Here is a 22,939-nt window from a genome sequence, read left to right on the forward strand (position 1 = left end):
TATTGAGAGCAGAAAATCAGCCCGCTCACTTATTAAACAAACATGCCAGATCTAATGCAAACTGTCAGGTCAGATGACCAAAAACAGGGACAGTCATACAGTGATTAAAATTAGGGATGTGCAAGAGAGTGGGATTGGAAGAGTCCAGTGATCTCAGAGACTGTAGACATTTAAAAAGGTTTTAAAGATTGAGGAGTTGGGGCGAAACCACGTAGGGTGTTAGAAAAATTATGCAAATAAAATAGGCATTAATTCAAGCGAATTAATGGACTCCCTTGTCCATTCATCCTCCCCATCCCTTCCCACCGATCTCCCTCCTGGCACTTATCCTTGTAAGTGGAACAAGTGCTATACATGCCCTTACACTTCCTCCCTCACCACCATTCAGGGCCCCAGATAGTCCTTCCAGGTGAGGCGACACTTCACCTGTGAGTCAGCTGGGGTGATATACTGCGTCCAGTGCTCCTGGTGTGGCCTTCTATATGTTGGCGAGACCCGACGCAGGCTGGGAGACCGTTTCACTGAACACCTACGCTCTGTCCACCAGAGAAAGCAAGATCTCCCAGTGGCCACACATTTTAATTCCTTGTCCCATTCCCATTCTGATATGTCTATCCACAGCCTCCTCTACTGTCAAGATGAAGCCACACTCAGGTTGGAGGAACAACACCTTATATTCCGTCTGGGTAGCCTCCAACCTGATGGCATGAATATTGACTTCTCTAACTTCCATTAGTGCCCCTCCTCCCCCTCATACCCCATCTGTTATTTATTTTATACGTATTTTTTATTTTTCCCCTTTTTCCTCTCTCTCTTTTTTCTCCCTCTGTCCCTCTCACAATAACTCTTTGCCTTCTCTCCACCCTCTGGACTCCCCTCCCCGCTTCTCTTTCTCCCCAGGCTTCCCGTCCCATGATCCTCTCCCTTCTCCAGCTCTTGGCTCCATCCCTCCCCCTCCTGTCTTCTCCTATCATTTTGGATCTCCCCCTCCCACTTTCAAATCTCTTACTATCTCTTCTTTCAATTAGTCCTGACAAAGGGAATTGGCCTGCAACATCAACTGCACCTCTTCCTATAGATGCTGCCTGGCCTGCTGCGTTCACCAGCAATTTTTTGTGTGTGCTGACTGGACCAGGGCTGGCTTTTGGCGATGTTCACTCCTGGGAAGCTCTCGGAAGGACAGCTTTGTAACAGGCAGTTCTGTCTACAGGTCACTGGGCCACAGTAGAAGGCCGAATGTTCAGGAGATATAGTTTGCCAAGTGTTGAGACCACAAGACATCCTTGTGCATCAGCCAAGTGAAAGGAAATTAAGTAGGTTAATTGGCCTACATCAAACCAGGCAACAGACACCAGCAAAGTCATTTTACACCACTGTGTCTGATTTCAAGGAAGTTTCCACTTCCTTTGTCTCTTAGCACATCAAACATGGTCGCAGGCATAATTATATTTGCTCCATCAATTCAGAAAAATAAGGGGTGACTTCATTGAAAACCACTAAATGTTGAAAGGCCTTGATAGAGTGGATGTGGAGAGGATGCTTCCTGTGGTGGGGGAGTCTAAAACCAGAGGACACAGTCTCTGAATGTTCTTTTAGACTGAAGATGAGGAGGAATTTCATTAGCCAGAGAGTGGTTAATCTGTGGAATTTGGTGCCAATTTAGGTACATTTAAGGCAGAGGCTGATGAGCAGACTCAATGAGCCAAATGGCCTAATTCTGCTCTATATCTTACGGTCTTCAGTATGATGAGGATCAGCCCTTGGTTGTCTGGGTTCTCTGTCCTCTGAAGAAAGAGCTGCTTGAACATTCAGAACATTTGCCTTATCAGTTACACTGTATTCTTACTGGAAATACACAACTCAATGGAACCATTTGCCAGGCACAATATTTGCATTGAGTCACCTGTTGTCATCTTGAGTCCATAAGAGTTTAAAAACTTGATGTATTTTGAATTCAACAGCATCTACTTAAAATGCCGAATGCCTGTTTGGCATGATGGATAAAGACCTCGTATATCAATCAGGTTTTGTGTCATCAATCCTAACACTGAGGTTTAAGGACAAGGGTGTTGTCTTAAAAGGATAGTGAGAGTGGGAACCCATGCAGGTAACTGATCATGGGCTGATAGGTGAGACATGAAAAAAAAGCTGGGATTTGAGCAGAATTCTGGATGGTAACAAGTTTACTCGTGAAGCAAGGAAAAGCAGCATACCACAGAAGAGGATACTACAGCTGCCCTCGAGACCAGAAATAGAATCACTGTTCTACATCCGAGAACTTCCACCCCATCCCACACACGAATCTCCATGCTCCCTCCCTCTCCCCTTATGGGCTCAACGGCAATGGGAGAAGGAAGAATCAACAAACCACCCTTGAATGTCAACAGTACTTTTCACATGATCAGACATTCCATACAAGTGCAATCACAGATAAACCTGATACCAGCTGACTGATTAGAGAGCAGGACAAGAGACTAAATCGTCAACTGAGTTTGGTTTAAACTCCCCCCTCCCCCCACACACAAAACAGTAAATGTATGGAATAGCTGCCAGAAGAAGTGGTAGAGGTAGGTACATTTAAAAGACAATTGGAAAGGTACATGGGTATGAAATGTTTAGAGGGATATGGGCCCAGCTGAGCTAAGGCACCTTAATCAGCATGGAGGAGTTGGAATGAAAGGCCTATTTTCTAGGCCCTTTAAGTATGACTCTAAAGATTAGGGGGCAATTTTCAGAGTTTTAGACCTTGGCCTTTGAAGGTGTCCTGCCCATAGCAACCACAGAAAATGGGGTGCTCCAGGGCCAGAATTGGAGGAAGGTGGATACATTAAGAGGATGATGTAGCTGGCGCGAAGGTTAATTTATTATCAAAGCACGTATCCATATGCAACTCTGAAACCTGTATTTCTCCAAATAGCCATGAAACAAAGAACATGAAAGTCACCCAGAGAGGAAGTCTGGTGGAGGTGACAGATACTGGAATGACAGTATCTGATTCCACCTACTAGCTGACCTCTTGGAATCCTTTGGGCCAGTCCAACATCAAAATGCAATGCCATCTCAGCCTGGAATTGTCCTGCAGGGAACAACAGCTCAGCCGTGTCGATTATAACAGGCCCTTTCAGATACTCATAACACACAAAGCAGCCTCCTCAAAACCCACCCACCCAGCTCAAAATAAAGTGTACGTTGAGAAGTCTGCCTGGGTAAAAAGAAAACACTCATCAAATGCAGAGCACAGTGGCATTTCCTCTCGTGGAAATGACAATTTAGCAGAATTTATGCATGGACTAATCAAAGCAGAGTGAGCTCCTGAAAGAACATCACAGCGCCCAGAACAGAGACCAGTAATTATCCTTTCTGGGCATTGTTCCAACTGGCCTCCTTCAGCAGTGCAAGTGCATCTTGGAAGAGCTGGAGTTCAGAGAATAAGACAAGCTCTTGGTGTGAGAGAACTCAGAAGGGGAAGGAGGAGGAGGTGCTTGGGAGGAAGGATAGCATCTGAGATACAAGGAAACTCAAACTGCTTCTACTTCTGAGGATTCCATGCTGGGGTTCCTTGGAGGCAAACTCATTGTTCTCGGTCACTAAAGTTCAAATTCATTGAGATCTGTGACAGCCGGCATACCCAAGGAAGTTCATCACCAGATATCACTGTCCCCTGAAACTGCAGCCTACCAACTAAGGATTGGAGGGGGGGGGGGTGCACAACACTGTATGGATCAGCTGGGAGTCTGCTCCACTTTGGAGAACTGTCTCTGGAATACTCTGGAGGGAACAGGATGGTGCGAGAGCAGGTAATGGACTTTTGGGTCAGCAGGAGATTAGAGTCATGGAAAAGTACAGCACAGAAACAGGCCCTTCGGTCCATCTAGACCATGGCGAGCCATTTAAATGGCCTACTCCCATTGACCTCCACCGGGACCACAGCCCTCCATACCACTATCATCCATGAACTGATACCAACTTCTCAAACACTGAAATCAAGCTTGCATTCACCACTTACCCTGGGTGATCCTTCCGAAGTGCAACACCTCTCACTTGTCTGCATTAAACTCCACCTGCCATTTTCCAGCCCATATTTCTAGCCGGTCCAGATCCTGCAGCAAGCCACGATAGTCTTCCTCACTATCCACTACGCCCCCAACAACAACAGACTCAGCACCCATCTCAATGGCACACTTGCCTATACCTGCAATGGTCTTCCTTTTATTTCTTAAGCAGGACCTCAACATTTCTTAAAAACAGCGGTTCCCTACATATGTTTTCTTTACCTTTTGGCTCCACAGAAGGATTACTATTCTGAGCCTCCAGAAACAATTCTGTCCCTTGCAATCCTTTTGCTCTTAACATATCTGTAGAATCCCTTAGGATCCTTCTTCACTTTGTCTGCTAAGGCAACATCATGCCTTACTTTAGCCTTTCTAGGTTGCTCGGGATTGAAAAATGGACGTGGACTTGGAAAAAAAGCTTGTGTTTCCCCCAGACGTTGCGGCTAGAACACTCCGGCCAGACATGGTCCTGTGGTCCACAACAGCCAAGCTGGCATATGTTGTGGAATTGACAGTACCATGGGAAGATGGTGCCGAAGAAGCTTATGAGAGGAAAAAGACCAAGTACTATGAACTGGCAACTGAAGCTGCCCAGAATGGCTGGAAGACCAAGATTTTTCCTGTAGAAGTGGGATGCAGGGTATTCGTTGCTACATCTACGACCAGTCTATTGAAGAAGATGGGGGTGAGGGATCACTCCCTCCAACAAACAATCAAGTCCTTGTCAAATGCAGCAGAAGAAAGCAGCAATTGGATTTGGATTAAAAGGAAAGACAACAACCGGGCTGCAAGATGAAGTCAGGAGGGTATGGAACTGAGGGGGGGGTGTAGCTGGGACACTAGGTAGCACCGTTGAGCCCTCTGGAGATATCGTGGGCTTATCAACGAAACGTCAAAGAAGGAGGGTGCCCACCTGATGACCGCGATGATGTACCTATCCTCCCTCCTTGTCACCACTCCAAACCCACTGCCAACATCGAGAGTGGCAATTTACCATAGGGATTGAAACATCAAGTCCTAGTAGCTCTACATTAACACCTCATCTGTTCTTAGCTGCCTATATCTGCAATGACCCTCCTTTTATTACTTAAGCAGGGCCTCAATATTTCTTAAAAACCAAGGTCTGCTATTCCTGTTTACTTTATCTTTTGTTCTGACAGACTTTGTACTCACAAAACTTGAAGGGCTACCACTTACCAAATACACATTTGCCAGAAAACAGCCTGTCCCAATCCACATTTGCCAGATCCTTTCTGATACTATCAAAATTGGCCTTTCTGTAATTTAGATTCTAAACCCGAGGGCCAGATGTAACTTTTTGCATATTTACTTTGACCATAGTGATCACAATGGCATTAGTTTCAAAGTCTTCACTGCACAAACTTCTGTCATCTACCACTTCTCATTCCCTAATAGCAGATCAAGTGCTGTGTACCCTTTCGTTCAGAGTTCTATGTACTGATAAAGGAAAGTTTCCCGAACACATCTGACAAAATCTATCCCATCTCGTCCTTTTACAGTATAGGTGTTCCAGTCAATGTGGAAAGTTAAAATTACCTACTTTATAACAACCTTCTGTTTCATGCAACAGCCTGCAATCTCTCTGTAACTCTGTTCCTCTAAACCCTGCAGACTGTCAGGTGGTCTGAAATATCACCTCATTAAACCCATACCTTTCCTGTTACTCACTTCCACCCAAAATGTCTCACTGGATGAGTTCTCCAGTCTGTCCTGACTGAGCACTGCCGTGACATTTTACTTGACTAGTAATGCCACCCCTCCTCCTACAGTCCCTCCCGCTCTGCCACGGAATCCCGGAATAATGAGCTGCCGGTTGCAGCCCCCCCTGCAACCAAGTGTCACTAATGGCTACCATATCATAATTCCAGGAGCTGGTCCATGCCCTGAGCTCATCTGCCTTTCCTATGATACCTCTTGCATTGAAACACACGCAGCTCAGGACACTGGAGACAGTCTGCTCAATCATTTGATTCCTGACTTTGTCTGAGGTCTTAACCATATATGTCTCCACAACCTCTCCATGATCTGTTGTAGCACTCTAGTTCCCATCCCCCTGCAACTCTAGTTTAAACCCCCACCCAACCTCCTGCAGCGATAGCAAACCGCCCAATACTGGGTTGAGAAGACAGACAACCACAAATACTTATGTAGGAAGCAGGTAATAGTCTATGCTGACTCTCCAAAGTAGTAGAGATGTTGGGCTATTGCTGTGGGGTGGGGAAAGAGCAGAGAGAGAGCACCATCACCGGAAGAACAACACAAAGCAACCCTGGACTGGCAGAGGAAAGAGATGGGGGAGCAGCCGTACTAAGGGAACATTATACTATTGGACAAGCAGTGTTGAGGAAGCACTGCACTGTCAAAGGACTAATACTGAGGGGACGTAACAGAGTGCCTGACAGATAATAATGTAGAAATCACAAAGGGGAAGCCGCTGCCACAGGTTCATCTCTCCCACCGGCCAGTCCAGCACAACTTTGTCTGAAGCCCTGAGGGTTTCCCCAGATGGTCCAGTTCCGTCCCACTTCCCAAGTCTGTGCAAACTGCTAGGTTCACTGATCACTAAAAATTACACCTCTTCCCCTCTCCCCTCCCCCCCCCCCAGTGTGTATGGGGGGTGGGGGTAGTTGATGGGAATAGGGAGAGAATTAGAAAAGTTGGATTTGTGTTAATATGTTGATGGTCAGCACCAACCTGATGGGCTGAACAGTCTGATTCCATGCTCTAAATATCTAACTCCAAGTCTTGATTCCTGCACATGCCATCACCAAAAACAAGAAAGTAAAAAATCTCTAAGTATAAAAAGAGCTATAGAAAAATTCTCACCAGGATCCAACAGTCACTTTGAAGGATCTGATCTTCTTTTAGCTAATTTCACCAAACAAGAGCTTCAGCACTGGATGTTAAGGGTTGAAGATTCCGCTCACCACCAGCTCTGAATTCTTCTCACTCACATCAGATGGTTAATAGGGCATCAGGAATAGTGAGACGAAGTGGAAAGGAGAGGGGCTGAGAGCGTCAGGACAGATTTGAAAAAGCTGTTTAAAAAAATATCATGCAAGATGTTGCACTCTATAAATAGAGCTGAAAATTATGTAGGACCTCAACAGAACCATGGGTTAGGTCTCAGCTTGTGTATTAAGGCCAGTGCTGAACAGTTATCAAGGACTTGGAAAGGATGTGGAGGAGACTTGCCAAACTGCTCCTTGTCACAACTAACAAAGTGACCAATTACTAAAATTGCTAAATTTGCTGATGACACAAAGGCAGGAGAAGAAAGTGTTGTGAAGAGGAAACAAGGAGGCAAGAGAGGAATACAGTGTATACATTTATGAGTGTATGTTATGCGAGTAGATCAGGATTAATGAAATGGAGAAAATGTAGGTGTCCATTTTAAATTGAAGCAGCATGCATCTTCAGAATAGTGAGAGATTGCACAGCTTTTAGACACTGAGGGATTAGAGTTTAATTTGTGAAAAGCAAGCAGATAGGTAGACAAAATAAATAGCCAAACAGGTCATAAGGGATATTGAATACAAAACCAGGGAGGCCATGCCTCAATCATACGGGATAACAATGAGGACACATCTGCAGTATTCTGTGCAATATTGACCCTGTTAATTAAGGACAACGTTATTGCATTGGATGCAATTCAGAGAAGGGTCATTTATCTGGTGCCTAGAAAAGACAGGCTGTCTTATTAGGAAAGAAACAAGCTGAGCTGGTTTCTGGATAGGTGACAGGGGACTTGACTGAAGCATACACGATTCAGAGAGGAATTGACAGGTGGTTAGAGCGAGGATGTTCTCTCTGAGGGGGAGGATCTAGAACTAGAGGTTATTATTTAAAAAATAAAGCTGAACAATAATGATGAGGTAAAAATTCCCTCAGAACAAGTATTTGAAATTCTTCTCCTCAATAAGGGCAAACAATAGTTTAGGCTCAAGGGGCTGAAAGGCCTACCCCGGTTCATGATGTCTAGTGGATAAAAACATATTGCACAGCCATATTGCAAGCAAGAGGCACACACAAGATGCTGGAGGAACTCAGCTGGCCAGGCAGCATCTATGGAAAAATAGTACAGTCGATGTTTTGGGCCGAGACCCTTCAGCAGGACTGGAGAAAAAGAAAGATGAGGAGCAGATTTAAAAGGTGGCCGGGAGGGGGGCGGGAAGGGAGAGAAACACAAGGTAATAGGTGAAAGCGGGAGGGGGATGGATGAAGTAAAAGCTGGTATGTTGATTGGTGAAAGAGATACAGGGCTGAAGAAGGGGGAGGATAGAAGGCCATGGAAGAAAGATGGGGAGGGGGGAGAAGCACCAGAGGGAGGCAATGGGCAGGCAAGGAGATAAGGTGAAAGAGGAAAAAGGGGATGGGGAATGATGAAGGAGGGGGGAATGACGAAGGAGGGGGGCATTGCTGGAAGTTTGAGAAATCAACATTCATGCCATCAAGTTGGAGGCTACCCAAACAGAATACAAGGTGTTGTTCCTCTAACCCGAGTGTGACCTCATCGCAGCAACAGAGGCGGCCACAGACTGACATATAGGAATGGGAATGGGAAGTGGAATTAAAATGGGTGGCCACTGGGAGATCCCGTTTCTTCTGGCGGACAGAGCAATATTGCAACGCTGAAACAACGAGAGCCATTTCCTTTAGGTGCTGAAAGATTTAACAGGAGAAATCATGAGTGGTTTTCAACAAGTCAAAAGCTGTTTCCTCTGGCAGAAGAGCCCGTGACCAGCAGTCACACATTTTAGGGTTTTGAGGAAGGAAGCAGAGTGGAAACAAGGACAAGTCATTCGTCCACAGCGAGATGTGATCTAGAACAAAGTACCTCAAAGGACAATAGAAACAGATTTAACTACAGTTTAAAAAATGGAGTTGGATAAACATATAAATGTAAAAATACTTACAGGGCAAGCAGGAAGAAGTGGGACTACTAGAAATTCTTAGGAAAAGCCAGAGCAGACACAATGGACCAAGTGGCCTCCTGTACACCATCACTTTTCAAACCTGCTCCTTCACTCTCCTGGATAGTGTGGTAACTTTCCTGTTGGAGATCATGAACATCAATCCTACCACATTCTAAGTTGTGCCGAGCTTCCTTCTGCAGATCTGCTGAAAACCCCAGTTATAAGTACGTCGAGGAAGCGAAACTGCAGCCAACTTAACATGAACAAAAAAAAAATTGCCTTTTTTTCTGAATTTACAGAACATGCACAACAGTGAAACCAGTTCATTACCATGCTACAGTTCAGAGGTGACGGCCCTTACAAAACAACAGTCCCTCTATCTGATCCCGGTCATGTTTATTCTCCACATCACTGCCTCCTACCCTTTCTTCACCTTCCCCTATGATTTTCTTACTTTCCTTTATCCCCCATGTGTTTATCCAACTTCATGTTTAAAACATCTCCACCTCAACTACATTCTCCTGGACTGAGTCCCACACTGTTTGGGTAATGTTTCTTGTGAATTTTTTAGTGACTATCTACAATTCATGGATTCTACTTTAGAAATCACATCTTCATCCTATCTACCATCCTCACTCAATCTTTCAAAAATAATTTTCTTCATCAGAAAAAGGGGATGTGTGCACATACAGCAGGACATTGATAGGTGCAAAACTGGGCTGAGAAGTGGCAGATGGAGTTCAACCCAGATAAGTGTGAGGTGGTTCATTTTGGTAGGTCAAATATGGTGGCAGAATATAGTATTAATGGTAAAACTCTTGGCAGTGTGGAGGATCAGAAGGATCTTGGGGTCCGAGTCCATAGAACACTCAAAGCTGCTCGCAGGTTGACTGTGGTTAAGAAAGCATACAATGCATTGGCCTTCATCAGTCGTGGGATCGAGTTTAGGAGCCGAGAGGTAATGTTGCAGCTATATAGGAGCCTGATCAGACCCCACTTGGAGTACTGTTTCTAAAAACGCAAACATGAGAAAATCTGCAGATGCTGGAATTTCAAGCAACACACATAAAAGTTATAAAAGTTGCTGGTGAACGCAGCAGGCCAGGCAGCGTCTATAGGAAGAGGTACAGTTGATGTTTTGGGCCCCTCCCCTTACCACTTTCAAATCTCTTACTAGCTCTTCTTTCAGTTAGTCTTGACGAAGGGTCTCAGCCCGAAACATCAACTGTACCTCTTCCTAGAGATGCTGCCTGGCCTGCTGCATTCACCAGCAACTTTTATGCGTGTTGCTTAGAGTACTGTGCTCAGTTCTGGTCGCCTCACTATAGGAAGGATATGGAAACCATAGAAAGGGTGCAGAGGAGATTTATAAGGAAGTTGCCTGGATTAGGGAGCATGCCTTATGAGAATAGGTTGGGTGAACTCAGCCCTTTTTTCCCTGGAGCGATGGAGGATGAGAGGTGACCTGATAGAGGTGTACAAGATGATGAGAGGCATTAATCGTGTGAATAGTCAGGCTTTTTTTCCCAGGGTTGAAATCGCTAGCACAAAAGGGCACAGTTTTAAGGTGCTTGGAAGTAGGTACAGAGAAGATGGCAGGGTAATTTTTTTTTATAACGTAGAGAGTGGTGAACGCATGGAATAGGCTGCTGGTAGCAGTGGTGGAGGCCAATATGATAGGGTCTTTTAAGAGACTCCTGGACATGTATAGGAAGCTCAGAAAAATAGGGGGCTATGGGTAACCCTAGGTAATCTCTCAGGTTAGGACATGTTCGGCACAGCTTTGTGGGCCGAAGGGCCTGTATTGTTGGTTTTCTATGTTTCTAACAGACATCACAAAGCACTGTACCAGTAAGAAAAACCACTACCGTGACATCAAGACTGCAAACAGTGAACTCCCATAAAAAAATCACTGTGGAAAACAGCACATAACCTGACTTTTGAGACTTTGAAAGATTGAGCAAGTGGGATCTCTACAAGCAAGATGCGATCTTTCAAAATGTATATTTTGAAGGGACATGGGGGTTTGAGGGACACATCAAACTTGTAAACTAAACTACAGTCATCCATCAATTGGCTTTTTACTGCCTGAAACTGCCATCTTGGCACTGTTTGAGAGCAGCACAATCAAAGCAAACTATTGCCCTCCCTTTTGCTAATCTGATCCAGCAGTCAGAGCTGAGTGAGCTCAACAGCGTTTTTTAAAAAAAAACACAGGAATGCTTTTGAGCACTTGTGCTGAGCCGGCCAGTTTGCACTTCCAGGATCCGCAGTACAATAAAAGATGGGATTGATATTCATATCACATAAACACATGCTCGCCTATGCTCTGGTATCAAGCAGTCATCACACATTTCTGTAAAAACCAAGGTCATTACATGGCACCATTAGCCTGCTCCTTCCCAGGGCTGTCAGGAAAAAAGGCCTGCATTTCTGAGGAGTATCTGACCACTATAGGTCCTCCAGAGGGTGGTCACTGCTCTAACTTAGAAATCATGATTGGTGTACAGCAAGCTCCCACAAGTAATGTGATCAGATCTTCCATCGTTAAGAGGCAGAGGAGTAAATACAGCCTAGGACATTGGGCAAAACTCCCTCATACTTTGTCACACATCGTTCAAAATTGTGCATGTCCACCCAAGAGAGAAACAGCTCCAGTTTAATACTTTAGTGGATGCTGTAGCATTCTCACTGTAACCAGGCTCAACTGTGCTCTGGTGGACATGTTTTGTGGATTGGACTCTGTAGCTCACATTATGATGTGTTTCTGCTCGCTCCATTTTTTCATTGCTATTTTACATAATTTTGATTGGGGTGACCTGCAAATAACAAACGACACAGCACTTGACTGAAATGAACTGAATATGCCTGGACTCCTTCAATGACTTTCTGGCTTGGTGTTTTACACTTTCGTTTTGCCATTTGTGCAATTTGTTCTCTTTTTTCTTCCGTGTGTCGGGGGTTGACATTTTTCTTTGACTGAATTCCACGGAGTTTCTTTGTTCTGTGGCAGTCTGTGGGAAGATAAATCTCTGGGTTGTATACTTCATACACACTTTGGTGGTAAAATTACTCTTAGTCTTTGGATTGATAATAGTTATTCGCAAAAATCAGCTCCAAGGAGAGGTTGGACACACTTGGATTGTTTTTTCTGGAGCATCAGAAGCTGAGGGAGACTGATCGAGGTTTATAAGATTATGAGGCATGGACAGGGTAGATGGTCTTTTCACCAGGGTAGAAATGTCAAATACCAGAGGGCATAGCTTTAAGATAGCAGGGGGAAATGTACGAGGTCTTGTTTTATTTATACAGAGAGCACTGGGTGCCAAGGGTAATGTGGAAACAGACATGCCAGTGTTGTCCAAGAGGCACATGAACATGCAGAGGATGGAGGCATACAGATCAAGTGCAGTTAGATAGGTTTAGTTTAATTTGGCATCATGTTTGACTGAGTTATCCCTTTGTGTTAAAGGATCCCCTTTAAATTCACTCTCTTTTTGATACCCCTAACATGGGGAAAAAAGAATTTGACCTTCTTATATCCTACTGTCACGTCATCCCTCAACCTCCTTCGCTCAAGGGAGAATAACCTCCATGATAGGTAATCCAATCTCTCCCTATACCTATTGCCCTCCAATCCAGGCAGTGTCTCTGGTGAACCTTCTCTGTGCACTCTCCAGAATGGCTTATGATACCCTGATCACAGATAATTAGAGGCTGGGCAAATTTAGATCCTTTCCTCAGGTGCAGCGAAGGCTGAGGGGAGACCTGACACAAGTACAGGCAAACTCCGTGAGGGGGGGTTTGAGGAGGAAAGAGATGCATTCCCACAAAACAGCGCTACCACGATTTTCCATAAAGCAAATCTGTATCATCTGCTTATCTGTCAACAAATGAGAGCTGGAAACAGCTCTTATGTGGGGACTGCCTGTATAAACAGAGTAGACGGATTGAATTGTGTTGCACTTGTGATTACAGGTTTAATATTCGATCTTTCTGTGTCATATCATATGACGTGGTTAACATCATTGTCTTACTATGACCAGGATTGTTCTTGGTTCTTGGCAGATTTTATACAGAAGTGGTTTGCCATCGCCTTCTTCTGGGCAGTGTCTTTACAAAACGGGAGACCCCAGCCATTATCAATACTCTTCAGGGATTGTCTGCCTGGCGTCAGTGGTCACGTAATCAGTACTTGTGATATACACCAGCTGCTCACCACCTACATCCATGGCTTCACGTGACCCTGATCTCGGTCCGGGGTGGGGGGGGGGGGGGGGGGAGGCGCTAAGCAGGTGCTACACCTTGTCCAAGTGTGACCTGCAGGCTAGCGGAGAGAGGAGCGCCTTACACCGCCTTTGGTTGAGATGCATTTCCACCTTGCCACCAAAAGGTTTAAGGAGAGGGGGATCATTTAAAGGAAATATGCAAAGCAAGCTTATTTTTAAACTCAGTGGTAGATGCCGTCAGAGGATGTAGTGGATGCATAAAATATAGAAACATTTAAGAGGCTTTTAGATAGGCACATGAATGGGGAGGGAATGGAGGAATTATAAACCACGAGCAGGCAGAAGGGATTAGTTTAATCTGCCATCTTGATCAGCAGAAACATGCGGACCAAGGTGCTCCTTCCTGTGCTATTCTGTTCTACGTTCCAATACTGAATTAAACAATGTGCCTCAACATCATCACCCAACAATTAACCAGCCCGGTTATCTCCCCAGTCCCTCGAAACCAAAAATATCCTCAATATCATCCAACTGAAACCACTGCAGCACTGCTGGTCACGGAACACCTCTTACAATGGGCAGCAAACACAGACTGTCCTTGTTAAGCACAACTGTACCCTGAGTCTTGAGCAACTTCTAGGATAGTCAGTGCAATTTTCCAAACTTTACAATACATGTGCAATCAAAGAACAGCCTTGTGACTGAAGTGAAAAGCACTTTTTCTGATGCTTGTGACACAATAATATAACAACCCTTACAAACTTGAATGGTTATAGAGCAGTCCTTGAGACACTCATCCGATCATGAAGCACCCCCATCATGTTTGGCCTGTTTCATGGATGGTTTATTTCTTGTGCCAAAGTTTAAGTAAAGATCTAATGAAAGTATACAATGCAAGAAACACTGGAGTAACTTAAAATGTGAAAGATAGCTTTCATACTTGGTGAATCTTTTTTTTTATTAAGTGCAATCGTGAACAATAGCCAGATGAAAAATGCTGATCAAGTCAACTAGTTCTCAAAGAGAACTCTGATAGACCAATCAGATGGTTCACTGCTGCTCAGCAACAGAATACAAAAAAAAATCATGTGTACAATGTGTACAATCTGTAAGAAAGCATCACAGAGGTAGTCTCTGGTTTAAGGGGGAAGTTGATAAACTCTTCAGGTGGCATAATGGTCCAGAAGGCAGTGCTGCTACCACACAATACCAGGTTCAATCTTGACCTTGAGTGCTGTCTGCGCGGAGTCTGCATGTACTCCAAGAGTTCAACAAGTTTTGAGGGTATGCCATCTTGGAGCCGGAATGTGTGGCGACACTTGTGGGCAGCCCCCAGCACACCCTCGGCTGTGTTGGTTGTTAATGCAAACGACAAACTTCGCTGTATACCTTGCACACCTGACCAATAAGCTCCAATCTTGAATCTGGGTGCTCCGGATTCCTCCCACCTTGACAGAAGTGCAGGTGGATTAATTGGCTGTTCTTTTACCCCTGGTCAGAGCAGAACGAGAATTAGTGGGGACATGAAGGACACGAGAGAGGGCATGGGTTTACAAGGAAGTAAGCGGGGGAATGAGACTGAATGGGAATCCTCCTCTTCAGCTGAAAGAAAATATAAAGTTAACAGAATATGAAAATATTTCATGATGTGACATTCAGGCAGGGCCAGCATTATTGACAAAGATATTTGAATAAAGTAAAATAAAAGTAAAAACTGGCCGCATTACGGCCTGGTGTGGGAAGACCAATGGGAAAATCCTACAGAAGGTAGTGGATTTGGCCCAATAAATCAGAGGAAAAACCCTCCCAGCCATTGAGCACATCTACATGAAATGTTGTCATAGAAAAGCAGCATCCATCATCAAAGGTCCTCACCACCCAGGCCTGGCTCTTTTCTCGTTGCTGCCATCAGGTACAAGGCGTAGTGCCTCAGGACTCACACCATCAGGTTCAAGAACAGTCACTATCCCTCAACCATCAGGCTCTTCAACACAAGAGGGTAACTACACTCATCCGTTGAGACATTCCCACAACCAATGATCTCACTTTAAGGAATCTTTATCTTGTTATTTCATGCTCTCATTACTTATTGGTATTTACTTATACTTGCATTTGCACAGTTTGTCGCCTTCTATGTTCTTGCTCTTTGATTGATCCTGTTTAGTTACTGTTCTATAGATTTGCTGAGTATGCCTGCAGGAAAAAGAATCTCAGCGTCACATGTGGTGACATGTACTGTCTGTACTCTGATCAAATAAATTTTACTTTGAGCCCTTAAAATGAACGTACAACTGAGTAGTACATTGCATGGGGAAATACCAACCAAACCCCTCCCCCCCACCATAGAAATATTATCTATATGAGGTGCTGCCTAAAGAAGGCCACATCCATCAAAGATTCCCATCATCCAGTTCCTGGCATCTTGTCGTAGACGGCACAAAAGCCTGAAGACCCACTCCACCAGGTTCAAGAACAGCTACTTCCCTTCAACCATTCAGCTCTTGAACCAACTGGCAAAAACCTAATTACCACTACAGTTTAGCAGTACTTTGACTACTCTGAATATTTTGCATTAAAATGGACTTCGTTCGAATCATGCTTTCTTGAAAAAACTGTGCACAATTTGCCCATATTTTTCTTGCATCCTTGCAAGAGATAAGGTGAGGACATCTTGCAAGAGATGGGTGGGAACCTCTTCCCACCCTATCCCTTTTCTCATTTCTATCATCTCCTCCCCATCCACTCTCATGATGAGGCCCTCCACTGCAGAACATCTAAGATGTCCTCTTTCTCCCCCCCCCAAAGAACAGGGTTTCCCCTCTACTGCTATCAATGCAAGCCCCACTAGCAGCTACTCCATTTCCCACACGTCACACTATCTCCCTTTCCCCAATGTAACCGGGATAGGGTTATCATATCAGGGAAAGGGTTTCAGCTACCACCCCACAAGCCTTCATATCCAGCATATCATTCCCTGCCACTTCCACCATCTCCAACGGGATCCTACTAACAGGGCACATCTTCCCTCCTCCTCTCTGCTTTCCACAGGAAGCGTTTTCCCCATGACTCCCTTGTCTGTTTGTACCTCCTCAATCACTCTCCAGGCATTTATCCCTGCAAATATGGTGTGATATTACTGCCCCCATGTCTCCTCCCTCACCATCATTTAGGGTCCTAAACAGCTTTTGCAGGTAACCCCAATCCGCTGGGATTTTTATTATATTCAATGCTCATTTTTGCGGCCGCCTCTATACAATAGCTGATATCTGACGCAGATTGGGGGACCACTTTGTTGAGCATCTTCATTCTGTCAGCTGTGACAACCAGAATGTCCAGGTGCTCAGCCATTTTAATTCCACTTCCCATTCCCATACTGACATTTGTCCATGGGGTTCCTTAACAATGAATACTGTTCTCCTGCCACAGTGCTCCACATAGATATGCTCAATGGTGGGGAAGCCTTTGCCCGTGATGGACTGGGCCGTATTCCCTACTTTTTGTAGGCTTTTCCACTCAAGGGCATTGGTGTTTCCATAGCAGCCCATGATGCAGACATTCATGATACTCTCCACAACTATACAAGTCTGTCAAAGTTTTAGATGACATGCTGAATCTTCACAAAATTCTAAGAAAGAAAAGGCGCTGCTATGGCTTATTTGTAATGTGCTGGACCAAGAAAAATCCTCTGAAATAATAATGCCAAAGAATTTAAAGTTTCTGGCCCTCTCCACTTCTGATTTCTTGATGAGGAGTGGCTCAATCAATCTGTTTCCTTCTCCTGAAGTCAATAACCCACTCCTTGGTCTTGCTGACATTGAGTAAGAGGTGATCGTTGTGGCACCAATCGCAAGATTTTCTATCTCCCTCTATATGCCGATTAATCACCACCTTTGACTCGGCCAACAACAGTTGTGTCATCAGCAAACTTAAATATGATATTGGAGCTGTACCTAGCCTCACAGTCATAAGTATAAAGCAAGTCGAATCTTGTGGTGCAGCTGTGGTGATTGTAGAGGAAATGTTGTTGCCAAACAGAGCTGACTGGGAGACGCAAGTGAAGAAATCAGAAATCAAGGATCCAGGTGCACAGGGATGTATCGAGGCCAAGGTCTATGCTAATGTCTCTAATGTGGAACTTGAATTCAACACTCTGACAGAGATCAAATATGATGCAGTGGAGACTGAGATTTTGTCCTTACCGAAAGGCTCAAAGAACAGAAGTCCAGGATTGTAGGTTAAATCACAAATGTCTTGCTCTATGTCAAATGTGCTTGAATTTTAAATACAACTTACCATTTTATTCCCAGTTCATTGCCTATGAATTCCCTCCACAGACTTGTATCTCTCTTCATCTGACACAGCCACGGTTGTCTTCACTGCTCCCTCCAATCAGAAGCTCTTCAGACTTTCGTCTTGGCAGCAGATGGTTACGGTAAAAGTACCAAGCAGAACCTCCAACTTCATCTCCTCTTCTTTGGATTTCCCTTGGGGATACAAATGGTTTGCTCACAGTTTCTAAGTTTACCTTTATAAGCAGAAACATCCATCTCTATATTTCAAGGCATCTGCCTCTGAAAGACGTGCTGATCCACAGCAGTTGCCTTTGGGTTTAACCAAACTGCCTGTACTTAGCCTCAGAGTCAAAAGTGTACAGTGAGTAGAGTGGGGGGCTAAGGGTACAGACTTGTGGTGCACCTGGGAAAATGACTGTGGAGATGCTGTTGCCAATCCGAACTGACTGGGGTCTGCAAGTGAGGAAATCCAGGATCCAGTTTCACAAGGGGGCATTGAAGCACAGTCTTTAAGATTATTGATTAGTTTTGAGGGGATATTCGTATAGAATACTGAGCTGTAGTCAATGAAAGCCATCCTGATATATATATCTTATGGTCCAGATCATAAGACCATAAGATATAGGAGCAGAAGTAGGCCATTCAGTCCATTGAGTCTGCTCCGCCATTCAATCATGGGCTGATCCAATTCTTCCAATCATTCCCACTCCCCTGCCTTCTCCCCATACCCTTTGATGCCCTGGCTAATCAAGAACCTATCTCTGCCCAATGACTTTGCCTCCACAGCCACTTGTGGCAACAAATTCCACAGATTTACCACCCTGACTAAAGTAATTTCTCCGCAGCTCTGTTCTAAATCCTGAATCCTTCAATCCTAAAGTCATGCCCTCTTGTCCTAGACTCCCATACCATGGGAAGTAACTTTGCGATATCTAATCTGTATAGGCCTTCTAACATTCAGAATGTTTCTATGAGATTCCCCCCTCACTCTCCTGAACTCCAGGGAATACAGCCCAAGAGCTGACAGACAGTCCTCATACGGTAACCCTTTCATTCCTGGAATCATTCTCATGAATCTTCTCTGAACCCTCTCCAATGTCAATATATCTTTTCTAAAATAAGAAGCCCAAAACTACACACAATACTCTAAGTGTGGTCCCACTAGTGCCTTATAGAGCCTCAACATCACATCTCTGCTCTTATATTCTATACCTTTAGAAATGAATGGCAACATTTCATTCGCCTTCTTCACCACCAACTCAACCTGGAGGTTAACCTTCAGGGTATCCTGCAAGAGGACTCCTAAGTCCCTTTACATCTCTGCATTTTGAATTCTCTCCCCATCTAAATAATAGTCTCTATGTTTATTTCTACCACCAAAGTGTATGACCACACACTTTTCAACATTATATTTCATTTGCCACTTCTTTGTCCATTCTCCTAAACTATCTAAGTCTCTTTGCAGGCTCTCTGTTTCTTCAACACTACCTGCTCCTCTACGTATCTTTGTATCATCAGCAAATTTAGCCACATATCCATTAATCCCGTAGTGCAAATCATTGACATACATCGTAAAAAGCAGCGGTCCCAACACTGACCCATGTGGAACTCCACTGGTAACCAGCAGCCAGTCAGAATAGGATACCTTTATTCCCACTCCTTGTTTTCTACCGATCAGCCGATGCTCCACCCATGCTAGTAACTCCCCTGTAATTCCATGGGCTCTTATCTTGCTAAGCAGCCTCATGTGCAGCACCTTGTCAAAGGCCTTCTGAAAATCCAAGTACACCTACTGCATCTCCTTTGTCTACCCTGCCTGTAGTTTCCTCAAAAAACTTGCAGTAGGTTAGACAGGCAGGATTTTTCTTTCAGGAAACCACGCTGGCTTTGGCCTATCTTGTCATGTGCCTCCAGGTATTCCGTAATCTCATCCCTAACAAGCGATTCCAACAACTTCCCAACCACTGATGTCAGGCTAACAGGTCTATAGTTTCCTTTCTGCTGCCTCCCACCCTTCTTAAATAGCAGAGTAACATTTGCAATTTTCCAGTCAGCCAGTACAATGCCAGAATCAATCGATTCTTGAAAGATCATTGTTAATGCCTCCAAAATCTCTCCAGCTACCTCCTTTAGAAGCCGAGGATGCATTCCATCAAGTCCAGGAGATTTATCCACCCTCAGACCACTAAGCTTCCTGAGCACCTTCTCAGTCGTAATTTTCACTGAACATACTTCACTTCCCTGACACACTCGAATGTCCGGTACACTGCAAACGTCTTCCACTGTGAATACTGATGCAGAATACGCATTCAGCTCCTTCATCTGTGTCTCTCATTACAATATGTCCAGTGTCATTTTCTATTGGTCCTATGTCTCCCACTTCGACTCTCCTTTACTAAAACTTTTAGTATCTTCTTTGATATTAGTCACCAGCTTTCTTTCATAATTTATCTTTTCCTTCCTCATGACTTTCTTAGTTCCCTTCTGCAAGTTTTTATAAGCTTCCCAACCCTCTATCTTCCCACTAGCTTTGGCTTCCTTGTATGCCCTCTCTTTTGCTTTTACTTTGGCTCTGACTTCACTTGTCAGTCACGGTAGTGTCCTTCTTCCATTCAAAAATTTCTTCTTAGTAGAAATATATGTCTTGCACTTCCCTAATTTTTCGCAGAAACTGCAGCCATTGCTGCTCTGCTGTCCTTCCTGCCAGTATCCCTTTCCAGTCAACCTTGGCCAGACCCCCTCTCATGCGACTGAAATACCGACACGCTGGAATTTAGTTTCTCCTTCTCAAATTTCAAAGTGAACTCGATCATATTGTGATCACTGTTCCCTAAGGGTTCCTTAACCTTAAGCTCTCTTATCACATCCTGATCATTGCACAACACCCAATCCAGCACAGCCCATCCCTTAGTGGGCTCAACAACAAGTTGTTCTGAAAAGCCATCCCTTAGATATTCTACAAATTCTCTCTCGAGGTCCAGCACAGGCTTGGTTTACCTAATCCACTTTCATGTTAAAATCCCCAACGATTATCATGACATTGCCCTTCTGAAACGCCTTTTCTCTCTCCTGTTGTAATTTGTAATCCACATCCCCGCTGCTGTTTGGAGGCCTGTATACAACTGCCATTAGGGTCCTTTTACCCTTGCCATTTCTTAAACTCAACCCATAGAGACTCTGTGCCTTCCGATCCTGTGTCATCCCTTTCTAATGAGTTAATATTATTTCTTATACACAGGGCCACACCACTGCCTCTACCTACTAACCTATCTTTTCAATACACCGTATATCCTTGGACATAAAACTCCCAATGGCAGCCATCCTTTAGCCAAGTTTCAGAGATGGCCACAACGTCATACTTGCCAATCTGTAGCTGAATTTCAAGATCATCCATTTTATTTCTTATGCTGCATTCATTCAAATACAACACTTTCAGTCCAGTAATTGTTGCTTTCTGTTTTAACTGCACCACGCCTCTATTGCCCTGTAACTTATCTCACTGGCTGTAATTAAGCCTCATCTCCTGCTTGTCCTTTCTATCATCTCTGTTGCACGCTATCGTTGATTTATTTCTGTTTTCTCCTTCCTCAGCCCTATCACTTCAGTTCCCATCCCCTTGCCAAATGAGCTTAAACCCTAAACCGGTCTGCTAGGATATTGGACCCTTTGATACAGGTGTAACCCGTCCTTTTTGTACAGGTCGGACCTCCCCCAGAAGATGCCCCAATGATCCAGGGACCCAAAGCCCTATCCCCTACACCAGTCTCTCAGCCATGCATTAATATGCCTAATCATACTATTCTTGCGCTCGTTAGCACGTGGCACAAACAGCAATCCCGAGATTACTACCCTTCAGCTGTCTAGCCAACTCCCTGAATTCCCTCTTCCAAGGTTCAGATGTTCCAAGGTTGAGTGAAGAGTCAGTAAGATGGCATCTGCTGTGGTTCTGTTCTGCTGGTAGGCAAATTGGAGTGGATCCAAGCTGCTTCTCAGGCAGGAGTTGATGTGTTTCATCACCAACCTCTCCAAGCACTTCATCACAGTGGATATAAGTGCTACCGGATGATATTCATTGAGGCAGGTTACCACATTCTTCTTAGGCACCGGTATAATTGAAGCCTGCTTGAAGCAGGTGGATACCTCAGATAGTCGAAGCAAGGAGGTTAAAGATCTCAGTGAACACTCCTGCCAGTTGATTAACAAATGCAAGTGTCACATCAACAGCGGCATGCCAGAGGGGCAACGCTGGCTCAGCAATCAGTCGTCTCTCACTGCTGCCCTTACAACACTGTGCAAAAGTCTTAGGCCCCAGATTTTTAATGTAAATTTTGATTAAGGTGTTTAGTTTTTATTTTCTGCATTATTGCATCAGAATAAGAGCAAATTTTAGATTTCCAAACATTCATTTTCCAAAGAAATTTAATGATTGAGATTTTAAAATTTTCTTAAATAAAGTAACATATTCAGTAATAGACCACTTTTCAAATAAAAAATGATTATTTTGTAGGTATATAGCCGAGTGCAAGATGGTACCAGTGACCAACATGACCAACAGCAATGTCCTGCAGACAATTCATGAAATTACTTTGTTTCCTTCTTTTAAATATACTTCTACTACTCCATCTTCCTCTCACCCCAACCCTCCCCCTCCTCTCCACTGACACTACCAGCCTCCCTCCCCCTCCCCCCTCTGATCCCAGCTCGCATCCGTGCCGGGTCTTTACCATCCCCTCCGACCTTCAACTCTCTGAGGCACAACGCTTTGTCCTCAGTCTTACCTTTGTCCCCCTCGCCCATACCTCAGCGAGTTCCACGTTCACCATGACGCTGAACTGTTCTTCTGCCGGCTCCGTCTTCAAGCTTACTTCTTCGGCAAGGACTCTCCTACCCCCAATGACCCCTGCTCCCATCTTCAACCCTCCTCCTCTTCATGGACACCCTGCTCTGGATCTTTTTATTGCTAACTGCCGAAGGGACATCAATCGCCTTGACTTCACCACACCTTGTTCCCATTCCAGCCTCACTCCTTCCCAACGCTCTGTTCCTCACTCCCTCCGCACTAATCCTAATCTTAGTATAAAACCCGCCGATAAGGGGGGTGTTGTCGTAGTCTGGCGTACTGACCTCTACCTTGCCGAGGCACAGCGACAACTCACGGATACCTCCTCTTATTTACCCCTCGATCGTGACCCCACTAAGGAGCACTAGGCCATTGTCTCCCACACCATCACCAAATTCATCAGCTCAGGAAATCTCCCATCCACTGCTACCAACCTTACAGTTCCCACAGCCCGCACTTCCCGTTTCTACCTCCTACCCAAGATCCACAAACTTGCCTGTCTAGGTAGACCCATTGTCTCAGCTTGCTCCTGCCCCACCGGACTCATTTCTGCATACCTTGACACTGTTTTATCCCCCCTTGTTCAATC

At 44.6% G+C, this 22,939-nt stretch overlaps 1 protein-coding gene across 4 annotated transcripts in view; it reads right to left on the reverse strand.

Annotated features, from left to right (window-relative positions):
* apba1a (amyloid beta (A4) precursor protein-binding, family A, member 1a) overlaps window positions 1-22,939 on the reverse strand; it is a 195,840-nt gene that overhangs the window by 143,429 nt on the left and 29,472 nt on the right. For 3 of the 4 annotated variants that reach the window (XM_072258095.1, XM_072258096.1, XM_072258094.1), the window contains exon 2: window positions 17,512-17,702. In XM_072258095.1, the coding sequence (XP_072114196.1) occupies window positions 17,512-17,514 (3 nt within the window). In that variant the 5' untranslated portion in view covers window positions 17,515-17,702. Of the gene's footprint in view, window positions 1-8,989; window positions 9,190-17,511; window positions 17,703-22,939 lie in introns of those variants that run through there. The other variant, XM_072258097.1, reaches the window with a different exon arrangement.

This window comes from Mobula birostris, chromosome 5 (genome assembly GCF_030028105.1).
Source record: "Mobula birostris isolate sMobBir1 chromosome 5, sMobBir1.hap1, whole genome shotgun sequence".
In the NCBI taxonomy this organism is placed as follows: domain Eukaryota; kingdom Metazoa; phylum Chordata; class Chondrichthyes; order Myliobatiformes; family Myliobatidae; genus Mobula; species Mobula birostris.